This window comes from Macaca fascicularis, chromosome 9 (genome assembly GCF_037993035.2).
Source record: "Macaca fascicularis isolate 582-1 chromosome 9, T2T-MFA8v1.1".
Classification (NCBI taxonomy): domain Eukaryota; kingdom Metazoa; phylum Chordata; class Mammalia; order Primates; family Cercopithecidae; genus Macaca; species Macaca fascicularis.
Window position 1 is genome coordinate 135,421,174 of NC_088383.1, and position 17,128 is coordinate 135,438,301.

At 46.8% G+C, this 17,128-nt stretch overlaps 1 protein-coding gene across 7 annotated transcripts in view; it reads right to left on the minus strand.

Annotated features, from left to right (window-relative positions):
* Positions 1-17,128, minus strand: part of C9H10orf90 (chromosome 9 C10orf90 homolog) — a 239,936-nt gene that overhangs the window by 24,344 nt on the left and 198,464 nt on the right. For 3 of the 7 annotated variants that reach the window (XM_074003071.1, XM_065521607.2, XM_045361732.3), the window contains 2 exons: positions 4,919-5,103; positions 2,559-2,736 (listed from right to left, as the gene is read on the minus strand). In XM_074003071.1, the coding sequence (XP_073859172.1) occupies positions 2,559-2,736; positions 4,919-5,103 (363 nt within the window). Of the gene's footprint in view, positions 1-2,558; positions 2,737-4,918; positions 5,104-8,194; positions 8,486-13,166; positions 13,569-17,128 lie in introns of all 7 variants that reach the window. The other 4 variants (XM_074003070.1, XM_045361731.3, XM_074003068.1 and 1 more) reach the window with 2 other exon arrangements.

A 17,128-nucleotide genomic window follows, 5' to 3' on the forward strand; every position in this document is an offset into this window, starting at 1 on the left:
TAAGATTTTCATTTAAAGGAATGTGAACTTGTAAGGATATTTGTTTTGGGCAAACACCAGTTGGATGATATAATGAGTACAATGGTGTCTCCCCAACAAAAAGATATGTTTAAGTCCTAATCCCCCATAACTCTGAATGTGACTTCTTTAGAAATAGGGTCTTTGCAGAGGTAATCAAGTTAAAAGGAGGTCTGACTGGATGAGGGTAACCCTAATCCAATGACTGTCATCTTTATGAGGAAAGGAAATTTGAACATAGAGACACAGATGCAGGGAAGACGGCCATGTAGAGACAGAGGCAGAGACCGTAGTGCTGTATCTACAAACCAAGGAACACTGAGGACTGCAGGAAGCCACCAGGAGCAGAGAGGGAGGCTGGACACAGCATTGCCCACTGAGCCTCTAGAAAGTAACCAACCCTGTAGAAACCTCGATTTTGACTTCTGGCCTCCAGAATTGCAAGAAAATGTTTCTGGGCTTGTTTTTTGTTTGTTTGTTTTTTTTGTATTTTGCTTTTTCTGAGACAGGGTCTTGTGCTCTGTTGCCCAGGCTGGAGTGAAGTGGTACGATCACGGCTCACTGCAGCCATGACCTAGCCAGGCTCAGGTGATCCTCGCACCTCAGCCTCCCAAGTAGCTGGGACTATAGGCATGCACCTTCATGCCTGGCCAATTTTTGTACGTTTTGTAGAGACAGGGTTTCTCCATGTTGCCAGGCTGGTCTTGAACTCCTGGGCTCAAGGGATCCACCCACCTCGGCCTCCCAAACTGCTGGGATTACAGGCTTGAGCCACTGGGCCCTGCCAGGTCCTGTTCTTTTAAGCCCTGTGTTTGGTGATTTCTCACAGCAGCCCTAGGAAACCAGTACAGATGGCCAAGGCCACATTGCCTCTGGCACTTGGGATGGTGGTGTCCCAGACCACTTGTGGCCGGTAGAATGGCACAGCCGGGAGGTGCTGGCCCAGGAGAAGAGAAGCCCAGCACAGCACCACACTAAACAGGTTCCCTAAGGTCTCTGGGTCTCTGTTTCTTCCCACACAAAGTGAAGGGACCTGACTGAAAAGGAAGCCCTCAGCGCCATTCTGTGTGTGTACGTGAGTCTTGAGCTCTAAAGTGGCGTCATTCTATATTTGCTAACCACAAATTTGGTAGCCTAACCATGCTCTCAAGTAGCATCTTCAGAACTATCGAGGCTGAGTGGCCCACACAGCCTGGGCACCAACACCCAACACTGCCCAGGGCCAGTGTAGGCACTGAAGGCCCCAGAGGTCTCCTGGTGCTGGCTTTGATTCTCACAGCAACTTGAGAAGTCTGTGCCTGAACCCAGTTTTCTCTTTATTGGGCCAGAGACGAAACAGCCTCCTGGAAACTGTATCCCCATTGAACCTATATCTGCCAACAGACTTACAGCACTGGTTAGAGACACATTTTCCCATGGGGAGCTCTTTGCATACCCCCTTTTGTTAGTATACTAGAAATTGTCATGCGGAGGGAGCAGCAGGTGTCTTGGCAAATATTTAGCCACAGGGAAGGATGCATTCAAATTCATTCCTCCCCGAGGTCTTTAGACAGCTCCACCAGCAGAGTTCTGGTGGAGGGAAGGAGACTTAGTCTGCCCATAGACTGGGGAGGTTCACAGGAATTCTATTACAACACCCTTTTCCTCAGTCCCCCAGGCACCCGGAATGAGATCTTGGTAATGTTTGCTAAGCTGCACTTTATTGAATACGGTTATTTCCCCAAAAGACTTTTATTCTGAGTTATACTCATGATTTCACCTCCTAGGGGCCAAAACATTTTCCTAGGAAGAAAGATCTCATTCCTCTATCCAAAGGAATAAAACTGGGGTTTCTCCAGGCCTCCAGATTTTAAGATTTGGGTTGGCAGTCACTAAGTATGTGCTCTGATGTCCCCCATCCTTACCCTCATTTCTTTTTGTTATTCTTGCTAGTTTAATAGTCTGTTTATAAGCTCCATGAAGTAGGGACTGAGGTCAGTCTTGCTCCCAGCATGGCACCCAAAGAAGGTTCCTAATAACTCCCTCTCCAGTGAGTAAGGAAGTGCCCTCCCTCACAGGGTCAGTGTGACACTGGCCTCACAGTGCTGGGAAGCTGGCCATGCATCCTCTGAGCTCACAGCAGGAAAGGGGTTTCAAGATGACGAATGTTGATGTAGACAAGCTGGAGTCAACCTCTCACCCCGAGATCTGTTTTGCAATCTATAAAGGGCAAAGGGGATCTCTTGCAAATATCTATTAGGAGCCAAGAATTTGAACTTGCTACCCTGGCTGCTATAGTGGTGTGGCTTCTGTCCCAGCTGTAATGGTAAATTGGTGTCCCAAGTTGTTTCTGCTGAGCTCAATGCCCATATGTGATCTCTCAAAATGGGCTGGCTCCAAGAACAGGCTTTATGATGCTGAGGGTCAGCCACTTGGAGCCATAATAGGTTCTGCATATGTCAGTGGCATCACTTGGAACCATCACTCCTGAGTGAAGCCTCCAGCTCCAGGAACCCCCCGCCCCGGTCTTTTCCAGTCTCCACAAGCCACCTGCAGCTTACCACTCAGAGGATGGGGAACCGTGAACTGCTTCTTGCTGGTGCGGATGGGAAGGACGCTCTGCTTCTGCCTCAGGTCCTCCTTCCGCTGGGCTTTCCTCTGCTGGACCATGTGTTCGAGCTTTTTCAGCCGTTCTTGTGAGCGAGAAATGAACTGAGGCTTACGAACTTCCAGTGCTTCCTATGCAAGGAAAAGAAAATATGTCATTTTTAAGAGCAGTGACACACAAAGGCAACACATCTGTCTGATGTGGCCAAGAAGCTGATGGCAAGCATGACATTCCGAGACCAAAAGCCACGGTGCAAAAGTACGTCACAATTTTCTTCTACATCCTTGTGTAAAGAGGGTAACAGGCATGTTGACAACACAGGTCTTGGGGGTCAGGCCTGGCCAGCGCTGAGACCCCTGCTGCAGCAGGATTGACCGGCAACTGGCATCAAAGCCGGGAGTGCAGAGGCAACGTCTGCCCGTTCCTCTTTCTATCCTGCTGAGTCATTTGTTCCCAAAAGACAATCCAAGAGCCCTACATTCTGTATTCCAAAGAGACATGGGTGTGGAGGGAACGGAGGTGCTGAGTCACTTGCTTCTGTTGCACTTGGAAGCCCCAAGAAGCACAGACACAGATCATTCACTCAGTGTGAAAAACACGCCCTTTCAGGAGGCACCACAACTGCGGCAAAAGGAAACAGCTCCTCCTCCTGGGTAGAAAGAGTTGGGAGGAAGCCTTTGCCTATGCAGAAGTTTCTGTGAGCTCCACAAACCATGTCAGAGGTCCCTGTGTCTCCACTCCCACCTCCATGCACCAAGCCACCCACACAGGTCTCCTGAACAAGACTAACTGCCATTCCGCTGTGTCCCAGACACTGGGCTAGGTGCTCAACGTGTATTCATCACCTCGTGGAGTCCCACAGCTGTTCACGAAGGCGGGCATATTTCTTTCCATTTGACAGATGCAAAAACTGAGGCTTATGGTAGTTTGGTAGATCACATGGTAACAACCCATCCGTGGGAACCCCATTCTTTTCCTGCACTGCTTTTTATGGTCTTAACTTACTATTCCTGAGTGTCTCTGCTCAAGTTGTCCCCGGCCTGAAGTACCACCCATAGCCATTGGTTCAAGTTCCATCTACCCCAGGAATCCCTGTTGAAATGTCCTGTTGAGTCAGAGCATGGTGCTTCTCCGATGGGCCTGAGCAACAGTGAGTCACACATTTACCTCGGTGCTAGGCTGTGAGCTCCAGGAAGTCATGGGCCATGTCTCATTAACAATGCATCACTCACATAGTAGGAGTCCTGCATGTATACGCTCAGCAAAGGCTCGCTGGGCGTGCTGCCACGACCAAAATGTTCCACTGCCCCCTTCCTCTTCCTCTGAGAGTTCAGCGTGCCCAGGGGGAAGAAGTGTGGGCTCAGTCTGTGTCACATATGTGTCCCTGGCAGCTATGCTAGGGAAGAAGTCTTCTCAGCCAGCTCCCCACATGATGCCAGCCACCAGGAGCAGAGAACCACAAGGTATAAGTCACTGGATGTGCTGAAGCTTCAAGAGAGTTCCATGCCTAAAGAGATAACCCTTAGGAACAGACTGGTGGCTTACGTGTAGCTTCTGCCTCGGCTGCCCACCCCACCAAGAATGTCCTTGGAGACTTTGAGGGCAGCATGAATGCCTCACCCAGGTCCCACCAAGGCCCCCTGGGTACAGGAGCCAGCCAGTGGAGCCATCTCCACACCTGCAACTGCAGGGAGGTTTGCAAACGTATTAAGTGCCTTCCAAGAAGGTGTGGCTAGCTGTGCAATACAGTTAGCAGAGACTTTCTCTGAGGTTGTTTGCCCTCCTAATTTTATTTCTCTGTATTTTTAAACTTTATAAAATGTGTGCATACTACATTTTATAAAGCAATTGGGAAAAGATGCCAAAGTAAAACTTTCCTATCCTTCCATTCACGACCATGTGACCTTGGGCAACTTCACCTCTCAAAGGCTCAGTGTCCTCATCTGAAGACACTGAGATCTGGAGCTCCTACAGGCTCCTACCTCCTGGGAGTCTTACATGGATTGGAGGCACTGATGCCTAGGAAGTGACCTGTGGAAGGCTGGAGCATCCATCACTGCCGCTGTCACTGTCACTACTGATAGTATTTGATCTTCATTCTAACCTGGAGGAGTCAGTGTCATTGTCTCCATTATTCAAACAGTGACAGAGTAGCCCAGAAAGCTTAGGGGACCTGCCCAGTCACATAGCTGCTATGAAGTGAAATCAGGTTTCCAGCCTCAGAGGTGGAAGTGAGGGAGTGTGTGCTCACGGACTCCCTAGGAAACCTCTCCCTTTGGCAGGAATCAAGCCACGACACACAGAAGGCCTTACTTGCAAGGTCAAGGATCTTGTAGGCATTTGCTGAGGCTCAGAACAGTCTTCGGACAGGCCAGGGCTCCCTGCTGTCTCAGGGGGTGCTGGCGAGGGTGCTGCTGTGGCGGGCTCAGGCGTGGTGGCGTCCTCACTCTTCTTACATTCCTTTATTTTTACAACCAAGTCACAGCACGTGTAATCTCCTAGGAGAGAAGATTTAGAATCCCATTTAGAGGGCACCAAGTGATTTTCGCCTGACTCCTCAATACCATTAGACACAGAAGACAATTTTGAAAATAGAAACGCCAGTGGATTATTAATGGGCCTCGTTAAGCTGACAAGATCATGCCTCATCATAGAGCCCCCGGCCGCCCTGGTCACAAGGAAGAGCATTTGCATTCAACCAGACTTCAGGACCGGCTAATTATGCCAGGGAGGTATTCCCTAGGCTTCTGATGGTTAGGATGGCTTTGCTCAAAATGAAAAGAAACTTTTCTATTCAGTGCTTCATATTAAGTGTGTCCTGTCCAATTATCACAGTTGGGTTGTTTTGGGACAGTGTATTAATCTACCCAGTGCTTGCTACACTGATGATATAAGGACAGAGCGCTGGTATTCAATTAGAGAGCCCTCCCCTGCACTTGCTGGAGACGACCACTGGCTTTGCGTAAGTAATTGGGATGACTTCTCGCTCAAGGCTGGTTTTGGGCTCTTCCTGGGGCCATTTTGACTTTCCCTTGTGGAAAAAGTCCGAACATGAATGGATCCAACAGCATCTCAGGCAGGACCGTTTCTGATGGATTGGGGATTAATGAGTATTCACTGGGCACTTACGGGCCTCAGCCTGCAACACAACGTCCTTCACTCTGTCCTTAGTCCACCCCTCCCATATGAGCCCCACTGCTTGCCTCACTGCATCTTCCCCTCAACACAGCGCCCTGAAACCACCCCGGTTCTGAAACGCATGGCAGCCTGTCCCTCACTCCTCACCCACAGGCTCGCCTATCTTCACAAAGCCCCTTTGATTCCTCTGCCCAGTGGACTCCCACCTCCAGGCTGAGTCCAAACCTTCCAAAAGCCTCTCTCCCCTTCCCAAGGCAGGACCCATCCCTGCCTCTGCTACGTCACCCCAGGGAACACACGTCGCTCACTCAGCAGCATCTATAACCAGGGGAGGGTTTGGAAGATGATGTTTTCACCCCATCAGCGAGGACTCCCTCGAGGGCTGGACCATATCATATCCACCCTCCTTCTCTCCACAGCACCAGGCTAGGTGCCCAAAAGGAGCTCATTCTGTGGCCAGTGTGGAGGTGGCCTTCTGGAGGCTCACCTGTCCATAGGATGCATCTCCACAATTACAACGACTACAACTCACCATTTATGCCTGGGTCATCCCTTGCCTGGGTCAGCTGTCCAACCTCCGCTCATGACCTATACCCACAGTTCCTGTTACCTACAAGCCCAAGCCAAGTGGACTTTTCATGGCCGTTCACGGTGGGCATCCCACCAGCAGCGGTCGCTTTGGAGTCTCTAACAACAGCACACCACTTAGGTTTCCAGTCATGCTCTTTCATTTTTCTGAGCATTTGCTCTGGTTCCTTCTGGAAAATTTCCCTGTGACCACTCTGCCCCACCCACCGCCTGTCTCCCGCTGCCCCTTCAGGCCTAACACTAGCCCCAACCCCCTCCTGTGGAGTTAAGCTTGCCTTCTGCCACACTGCTTCCATGTCTTCTTGTGAGCACGTTTTCTAGTTCACCCTGTACACAGGGGAGGAAGCCACAATTTCTCCGCCTCCTTCTCCATCATTCTCCCCAGCACCAGAACCAGAAACCCCAGGGCCAACCCTAACATTCCCACCTTTTCACTGCTCAAAGACCCATCCCTGGATCCCGAGCATCTCTGCAGCCGCGGCCCCTCCTGCACAGTGACTCCACGCTCTCCTCGTCGGCTGGGCCTCAGGCCCCAGCCGCGCTCCTCTCCCATCTGTCCTCCACATTGCACACGAGGCAGTAGTTTCCTCTCGAGCAAATCTAATTATGTCTCTTCCTTTTCAAAGGCTTGGCTCTGCCTTCAATCCAGACTTCCTAAGTGAGTTTAGAAAGGCCTTCCAACCTGATGCACGTGACCCCTGCAGACTCACGCCAGCCACTGCTACCCCCACAACCCTTGGGTCCTGGCCCGACCCTCTGCAGGTCCCCACATCAACCACGTTCTTCCTGTCCCAGCTCCTTGTTTCGTGTGTACCTTTCCCTCTGCCCTCAGGTCTGATTTGAAAACGTCAAATATACTTTCAAGTTCCTGCTCAAATCACTTCCTTGGCAAAGGTGCCTCTGCACAGACCCTCCTTGGAGTGTCAGGGGCTGTCCTCGGCTTCCCCATGGCCCATCACACAGACAGAACTATGCTGCTGTTTCCTGCACCAACTGAGAGCCTAGAGGGCAGGGGATATAAAGCACAGTGTCTGGCATGCAGTAGATGCTTAATAAATGCTTCTCTAAACGATTAATGAATGAGAAGCTAGGGATTAACTTGGGTTCCAAGTGAAATTACTTTTATCAATTGCCATAACCAATTTAAATTTTACAACCCAAGCTGACATCTTTCTGTCCTTTTCCGTAGTTCTTAGAGAACATCTTTAGAGGGACAGGAAATATAAATTTTCCTGCTGACATAACCAGGTGCCACAGGACGTTTTTCCAATGTGCTCTTATGTCCTTTCTATGTCATTGTTGCACCATTCAGTAGTGGTCAGCAACTTGACGCCCAGAGAAATGATGACTGTGTCCTAATTCTTGGTTTCTTCTTCTGTGGGAGGCTGAGTTTGGGACCTACCTTTTGGGCACGTGAGTTCCAGTGTCTCATGCTTGTTAAGTGCTGGGCACCTGTAGGAGCCTCGCCCCTTAGTCATTATCCCTGCTCGTTAGTCACGGGGCACAGTCAACCCAGCGGACCTGCTGCCTTCAGAGCAGCCACACACACCTGCATCTCCAACTTTCCTTAGCTGAGCCTGGGAGTCTGCTGTGCACCTGGGTGTGGTCTTCTCTCAGCCACAGTGGGTACTGGCCTTGCACACAGTGGGCTTGGAAAATCCCTGACCCACATAGGGCTGCCTCCTGGGTGCTTGGGAGGTTCTTACATGGCAACAATTTGTCCCCTCTCTGCTCTCCCAGTTGGAGAAGGGGAGGCTTCCTCAGGTGAACAGTGACGGTATGCACAAGGTCCAAGTAGGTAATCAACAACTTTTTATCGACTGTCAAGACAGAATGATGTCACCCACCACCCTCGCTCCTTACCTTTGGGGAACTTGCTTTCTATCTGAACACCATTGTCTTCCTGTTGAGATGCACATACATCTTGTAAGGGGCAAAGAAACCCAGGAAAAGGGATTCTGGGTTTCAGAAAGCTTTGATGTCGTCCCTCTGTGGGTTCAGAAAGGTCTCTAGACAGACAGTCATCGCTTGGAGAGCTATCCCCAATGGGAAGGAAATGTCTAGTGGGCTGCTGTTCCACTGGAGGAGCAGACAGAGTCATGCATACTTCTCCTTGCTGCCTCTTGCTGCTTCCAGAAAATACTTTTGTGTGTACTAAAAATAAAATGAGAATTGTGCTCAAAATCTCTTGTGAATCCAATCTAAAGTACTGACATCTACCGCACATGGTGCTTTTCTTGGGACAAACTTGAGAGGGGGAGTACAGTACTGCAAGTCCAGTTAGGAGCTCCATCTCTATACAGGGCTGTCCTGGATTGGGCTTGAAAGAGACTGTGCTCGGTGGTGTCCTTAGGAACTCATATTACATTATCTTCAGTGAGCAATAGAGTGAGTTAGCACTTTGATTCTGGGGCCAGAGTACCTGAGTTCAAATCCCACCTCTGCTACATTTAAACTTTCCAGCCTCACCTATAAAATTGAGGTGAGGCAATAATATAATGGACTAATATTAAATTATTTATTATTATATTATTTAGGTTTCTGTAATAAGTTTATTTCTATAACAAATTATATCTTTTATATAATTTATATGATTATATTATATATAACAACATATCTATATTATATAAATCTCAAACATGAAAATTGAGGTAATGTTATAATGAAATAGTAATTTATATAGAGTGTTTAGCACAGTTCCTGATGCACAATCAGCTTTGAACAAATGTTCGTTATGATTACTATTGCAGAAGCATTGGTGCCGAGTTACGTACTATGGAAAATACAGAGGTAGGAAACAAGTTATCGGGTCAATGTGCATAGCTCTAATAAAGTGGTGGGTTTAAAGACGTGTACAACATGTCACTTGTTCCCACATTGTACTATCAAAAGCCTGGGAACCACCCTATGTCCATTGATAGGGGACTAATTAAATAAATGATGGTACATCCATGCTCTGCAACGGTTAAAAAGAATGAGGCAGATGCTCTTGTGTGGATGTGGGTTAATCTGTACGATACATTATCTAGTGAACAAAGCAAAATGCAGGACAGTGTGTTTCCCCAGTAAATGCTTTTAGACTCAGATCTCTCTCAAAGGACACAGAACAGACAGGAGACTGTGTTGTCTCAGGAGAGGGCAATGTAACACTAGGAATTGGGAGTGGAAAACAGGCTTTCTTTCCACCACCCATTTTGTACTCTGATTTTTTTAAACCTCTTTTATTTTGGAATGCCCTATACATTTTTTAAAGAGTTATTCTTTTTAAATAAGGGAGGGACTGCACCAAGTTGTCAGCCCCCCATGCTGATGCCACCCAAGAGAAATGGCCCCACCATTGCTGCCAGTGGGAATGCGTCCTAGCCTTCCTGTGTGTTGGGACAGAAAAAAACATATTGGGAATCCCTGGAATAATAAAAGTTATAAGAATATTCTTGCTATGTTTTCTCAAACGTCTTATATATAAAAAGGAATTGAGCTCATGACTACCAACCTCTCTCATCAATTTCTCAGAAGTCTGTCATTTGTTCCACCCCCTCTGTCCTGGAGTCCCCACTGCTCCAGCCAGTGGAAGCAGGCTGTGTGGGGCAAGGCCAGGCTGTGTAGTACAGAGGGAAGAGCGAAGACTCTAGGGCTAGAGGGCCCCCAAAGCACCTTCCTGGCCATGGGATCCAGCACAGGTGAGGCCACCTGAGAGCCATCAATTTTCTTATTCACCAAGAGGGGAAACCCAGCTTTCCATGTTCTTACATGCAAATAAACAGAATGTAGGTCAAAAGTGCCTGCAGGCCCCAGTGTTGGATACATAGAAAGTACCAAAAAGAAAGAAATTGTTATCAGCCTTTGTCATCTGGAGATGTTTGTCTACCTATTGTAAAGTTGACTTTGCTAAACTGTACAGAAAAACGTTTCCAGACTCTTATTTCAAAACATTGGTTCCGTTTAAGTACAAAAGATTGCAGACAGAAAAAGCCCAAAAATAGTCATACACCACCTTCTTTTGTTGGAGCTCTCTGACAGAATCAAAAACCAAATTAGTTATCAGTGATGCAGTCTCAATCTGCCAGGTGATAGGGATCCATCCTGGAGTTAGATTTTTTTTTAAATTAACTATTTATTTATAGATTTATAAGATCAACCGATCAATATTTTAATCTATCGATCTATCATCTATCTATTCATCTATCTCTGGTTTACTGTAACTTTTTATGTGAATGAGCTTATGTAAGTCAGATGTTCAGGCTGTGACTTGAAAGAGTTAAACCAACTCAGAGAAAATAGAAGGTAGTTAGTGCACTGCAGAAAAGAAATATGCAGCCAAAGAGGACTTTTCTGACAACTGATTGATCAGGTCTCATTTTGTGCATTCTGAAATGTACAATCGTCAACTGTGCAGTCACCCTCAGGTGGACCCTTGCAGGACAAGGCAGCACGTGTGCTCTTCTCCTCTCATGCACTCTACGTGTGGGTGGGACTGAGAGTTCTCTGTTCATGCCCAACATTCTAAACTGCATAACCCCAGTGAGGACCCACGGCCACCGCAGGCTTTGGCCACCTCAAGAGCAGCCTGCCAACGAAGTCACCTATCCCAAGCATTTCCATCCACTGGACGGGCGTTCAAAGCCCCGCTCCTGAGTCTGCCACATGGAGAGGGCTAGGCCATCATGACTGTCCTTTAAATAGAAACATTCCCCATATCCCCTTTTCTCATGCCACAGCGCAACACTCTCACAAACTTGATTATCCCAGAACTGAGCTATGCAGCAGGAAGTGAACAAAAAGCAACCAAAGGATTCTGCCCAACAGTTGTAAATTCCTTCTATTGAACTCATATCCTTGACTCATAGAAGAGCCCCTTGGGTCATGACGCGGTACCCATTTATGCCTTCCTCAAGTTCACTTTTACTGCGAAATACATTATATTTACAATGTAGAAATATTAAACAGAGCACCCACAAAGTTACCTCCTAGATTAAGAAGTGGAATTTTTCCGGGGCTTCAGACATCTGAGCTGCTCTTGGATGGCACCCACCCACATTCTACGAGACAGGACCACTCACCTCAACTGTGGGTTACTCCACATTCCTTTTGTCTCTAATTTTCCCACCTATATAGCTACCCTTAACCAATATGTTTTTGTACCAAAATTCTGACTAGCAAGCACAAAGCTAGCTTTTTTTTTTTTTTTTTTTTTTTTAGACAGAGTCTCGTTCTGTCGCCAGCTTGAAGTGGCACAGTCTCGGCTCACTGCAACTTCCGCCTTCTGGGTTCAAGCAATTCTCCTGCCTCAGCCTCCTGAGTAGCTGGGATTATAGGTGCCCGCCGCCATGCCCAGCTAATTCTTGTATTTTCAGTGGAGACGGGGTTTTAATATGTTGGCCAGGATGGTCTTGATCTCTTGACCTCATGATCTCCCCACCTCAGCCTCCTAAAGTGCTGGAATTACAGGCATGAGCCACCACGTCCAGCAAAAGCTAGCTGTTTTAAGGTAAGGACATCATTGTATCTGTTAGATAAAAGCTTCCAGAGGAGGCTTCAGCAGGTTGGCTGGGCCATAGCTTTCATGTGAGTTTATAGGATATGATGCTGGGGAAGAAAGTAGCAAGGGATGAATGAGTCCTGGACACCAGGGGATGATCACGGTTGGCATCAGGCAGGGCTGGCATGTGTCTGGGCATGCTGGCAGGCAGGAGTAGCATCAGGGGAGCAGGCTGGTCTGGATTTTCTGTTCCCGACCTCACCATGTTCCACTGTAGGCCTTAGGGATAAGTTCACCTGCAGTGAAATGTGAGCCCTATGGAAACCCATGCAGGGCAGGGACTGGGGGTGGTGGAATTTCAAGGACCTCAATGACACATCATCAAGAACAGCCGAGAAGAGGCATGCATCTGGGCTAGGTGGGGACACCGCCAGCCCATGCAGGTCCTTAGGACAACATGAGAAAAAGGTGGGTCTTTTTCAGGACATTTTACCTCCATTGGCCAGAAAATGCTGCCATTAGCCAATCTGATAGAAAAAGATACTTTATTGTGTCTCTCCAAATATTGTACAAATCTTTGATGCTCTTATACGAGCCCCTGTTGAGCCAGTGGCTCCCCACACGCACACAGTTCTCATAACCATGGCAATTTTGCTCACAGTAGAAAACCAGAAAGCATGAGTGGTTGCTAAGGAGAGAAACCAGTATGACAGCAAGACTGTCAGTCACATCTCAGAGGAAGAGCAAGAAACTATGAAAAGCAGACACGCGAGCCAGGAGGGTACAGCTGCCCCGGGAACTTTAATAGCCGAAGGCAGGTAAATAACATACAGAACTCACATTAGAATCCTTTATATCCAGATTAGTTTAAATTGTGTTAAAGGTATTCTCGTATTGAAGATGAAACTTAGCTGTTTAGAACATTCATTCATTCAGGAAGAGAAAGATTGTCTCTGAGGTTTTGAGTCAGCTCTGTGCAGCCTCCTGCCCTCTTAAAACAGACTTCAACCAACCACTCAACCAAAAAGACCTTTCTGAACAAAGCAGGCCTCCCTGAGTGTAAACCACACATTTCCTCCATATGCTGATGTTCCGGGCGGTGACGTTTTCTCCCTGCAGAATCTGGGCCATCTTACAACCAACTGTGTCTTAAGAGCTCCAGTAACCCAAGCTTGTGTCATTGTCTCTGGGCCATCAACATAAACATCAATTTCTCAACTCAACTGCAGGGTGGCCCTCAGCATCTCCTACGAGCCCTAATGCTCTTTGCCATGAACACAAGCAGCCCCAGACTGCCTTCTGCCCTCAACACCTTTGCAAAGCTCTCAGGTCTGCATTTTATACGTAGCGTCTCACCTCTTCCTCTCACCTGGGTTCTCCTCCAGCCAGCCCCAAAACTACAGCATCTAACTGGAAACCAGTTAAGAGAGGTTGGCAGGCTTGGGTGTCTGTCGAACACCCACTCTGCATAGGCACCTGCAGGTGAGTTGAGAACTCTTTTGCTGTGTCCTTTTGGCAAGTGAGAGGCTGCCGCAGAGGGGAAGGAAGGCATTCTGTTGCATGTTGTGTGCTGCCGGGGGGAGGTATTCTTCTGCACGTTGCATGCTGCAGAGGTGGGGAAGGTGTTATTCTCCATGTTGCATACTGCAGGGGGAGGCATTCTTTTGCACGTTGCGTACTGCAGTGGCGGGAAAGGCATTCTTCTGCAGGTTGCATGCTGCAGAGAAGGAGGGAAGGCATTCTTCTGCATGCGGTGTCCTGCAGTGGAGGGAGAAGGCATTTTTCTGCATGTTGCGTGCTGCAGAGGAGCAGGGAAGGCATTCTTTTGCATGATGCATGCTCCTCCGTGGACATGGAGGCCACGAAAGAGGAAGGAAGAGGCAGTAACAATGAGCACTCTAATCGCACAGCTTTTCAAGCAAGTGTTGTTTGCTTTATTCTTTTACTTTTAAAGGAGAGAGAAAACCTAAAACCACCTCCAATTACAATACATGGAAGATGAAATAAAATAAAGTCAAGTTAATTTGTAGCCTTTTAAGAAACAAGAGGTTGAGTGTGGTGGCTCAAACATGTAATCCCAGCACATTGGGAGGCTGAGGCAGGAGGACTGCTTGAGCACAGGAGTTCAAGCCCAGCCTGGGCAACATAGTAAGACTGTAACTCTACTAAAAAAAAAAAGAAAAAGAAAAAACAACTAGCCAAGCATGGTGGTATGTGCCTGTGGTCCGAGCTACTCTAGAGGCTGAGATGGGAGGACCACTTGAGCCCAGCAGTTCGAGGCTGCAGTGAGTCGTGATGGCACCACTTCACTCCAGCCTGAGTGACAGAACGAGACTCTGTCTCGAAAAAAAAAAAAAAAAAATACAGAAAGGAAAAAAGCAAAGAAAGGAAGAAGAAAAAGAAAAGAAAGAGAGAGAAAAAAAGAAAAGAAAACAGAACAGAACAAGCGTTTTACATGGACAAGGCTGGTAGATATTTTTTCTCCCTTTTTTTTTTTTTGTTTTATTTTTTGTTTTTGTTTTTTTTTTTTGGTTAAGGCTTCAACTTTTGGCTGCAGGTTAAAACTTTATTTCCTCTTATGGGATCGGGTCTCCATTTGGTATCGCTGTATTTCACCGCATCCAGACTTCTGTCTAAAATCAACCGATAATTGTTTCAGCACATTTCTGTTCAATTTCTATGTAGTGGCATTGCAGCCCAGGAAGGGAGTCAGAAAAGGTAGGAGGAGGCAGACAGCAAATGGGATAAACAGCTCCCAGCAGAGAGGACGGAAGCAGTGAGCTGCGTTACCCACAAAGATGATCCACAGCAAAAGCAGAGCTGGAGCTGGCGCCACTGGGAAGAAGAAGGAGAGAGCAGGAATGGGAATGCCAAGGAGGACAGCCAACCTGAAAATCTACCCGCAGGGATGAAGGGACACCAGTGGGGCTAGAGGAAGCAGACATGGAGGGGGCCTGTCCTCGCCGGAAAACCAGACTTCCTACAAATACCTTTCTAGACAGTAAACAGATTTCTTCTGCCACAAACGTCAACCATTAGAACCTTTTCTCCCTCAAGCAGCAGACCTCAGGGGCAGAGAGGCTGATGACCAAGAAATCAGACTGACTTGTAAACAGAGGTAGTGATATATGAGAAGAGGCTTCCTTCTTCTGGGAGCTTGGGCAGATGGTCAGGAAGGGAGAACCATAGTTAAGATGTCAATACGGTGTTAGGATACTATTATGCAAATTCAGTGATCAGAAGCACTCTGTGTATTCAGAGAAAAAGGAAAAAAACCCCAGTATATTCAATGTTATTGTTCTAGTGTCAAGTTTCAAGGTACCATGTGGGCAACTGTGCAGGCAACTCTCATTTGCAGTAAAGACTCACATGCAGTTGTTGCAAAGTAGGAATATATGTATCAATCCACACGAAGAATCTCTAGAAAGGACTGGATAACTAGCCAGTTCTAGTTATCCATTATTATTCTGTTGTTAGATAGTTATGATTATTCCAATAATGTCATACACCTAGAGATCTTCAGGTTGATGAACAGAAGTCTTAAAACATAACAAAACTATTTGGAAGGCAGAAATAAAACACACATACACACACACACGTGCACACACTCATGCCTGTCTGCTTCCTAATAACAAGATTACTTCGACTACATTGCGAATCATGATCAATAGAAACAAGTTCCAATTAAATATTAGATCACATCTTTCTACCTTCCTTTCAGGAAGTACAGTCCCAGAAGATCAGTTACCCTACAGTCCTTTATCCCCAAAGCATGGCTCAGATTCCAGAAGCACACAGGAAAATAACTTTAAGCTTTTCTTAAAACTCATTGCTAAAGTTTCCAAAAGTGACCCTTCGAAGTAATAATTATTTCATACATTTCAATAATTACTTTCATTACTTTCATTAAGACATTTCCATTTAAAACATCTTTTTCTAAAGTATAAAAGCAATAAATGATCACTGTAAAGAAAATCTGACCTACAGAAAAGTATTAAAAATTAAAATACTGACAATCTGACACTCCCAAAATGCTCACAGTATTTGTCTCTGGGAGCTATGACATATTTCTAGTATATTAATATATGAGTTTTTTCCTTCATTTCTTTCATTTCCACTTTGGATACAGCTTGTCACTCACCTGGGTCACCCTCTCTCATACTCATATCCACTGACATCTAAAAGCACAGGTTCACTGAGACATGCCTGTTTGGGAGCGGAGCTGGGGTGCTGGGCTCCTTGCTATTGATGGTTCTCCTTTCGTGGTGCCTGGCAAATTCAGCAGGCTTTCATGTCTCCTCCCACTCTTGCTTTCCTGGGTACTCTGACAATTACCAAGCAGACAAGGCTGCATGTTAAAAATTGGAAGAAAAAAAAATCAAGGTAATCTTCCAGGCGTTGAAGGGAACAGCACAGAGGAATGTTGACCAAGGTCGCCACAGAGTGAAATGTCTGCTCAGGACCAGATGGTCATCCCAGAACTACCAGACACGTACGTGCACACATGCATGCGTGTGTGTGTGTCTGTGTGTGCGCATGTGCATAAGCGTACGCACGCACACGTGTGTGCGCGTGTGCATGAGTGAAGAAAGGAGGTGGCTTCCATGTCAGATTTTTAACCTACTACCCTCATCTGAGGGTACTGAGCTTTTAGTATTCCAGGGAGGGAAGAAACAAAGTTTTTCCGTGGGTTTCTCCTGCTCCCTCAAATAAATTTTGTGACTTCTTTATCTTCAATTTAACTATTTATTGAGTACCTACTATGTGCCAGGAAATGTTACAGGGCACTTGGGATGCAACAGTGAAAAGAACAAAATTCCCACCCTCATGCCTCCTATATCCAATGGCCATCATTTCCACGCCAGCCCCACATTCCTACAACCACAGCTGCTTCACCTCTGAGCTTGTAGATTAAAGCCTCTTACTCACTGACTACATCCACTAACTCTTCCAGAACACAGAATACTACTCTGTTCATGCCTTTTACTCAGAATCACTGAGCCCTCAAGTCCCCAGCACCTCTGCTGCCAGGCACAGCTGGTTGCCTAACTAATATCCATTTTTGCTTTTTTTTGTTTTAACTCAGAAAACCCCCCATTTTGTTCAAGATGGCAATGGTCCTAGTTAAAAACATTTTGGCATCATAGGCCACTGCTCTGGTCAGTGAAATATAAGTGGAAAAAGTCCTTTGGGAGAACTGAGCAGGTCTTGAGAGGAGATGGTCCACACAGTATTTAGTATGGATGTGGATGTGATGGCTGGAGTCCTGGCAACTACTTTATGAGCATAATAATGAGAGCCACACCTAAAGGAAAATG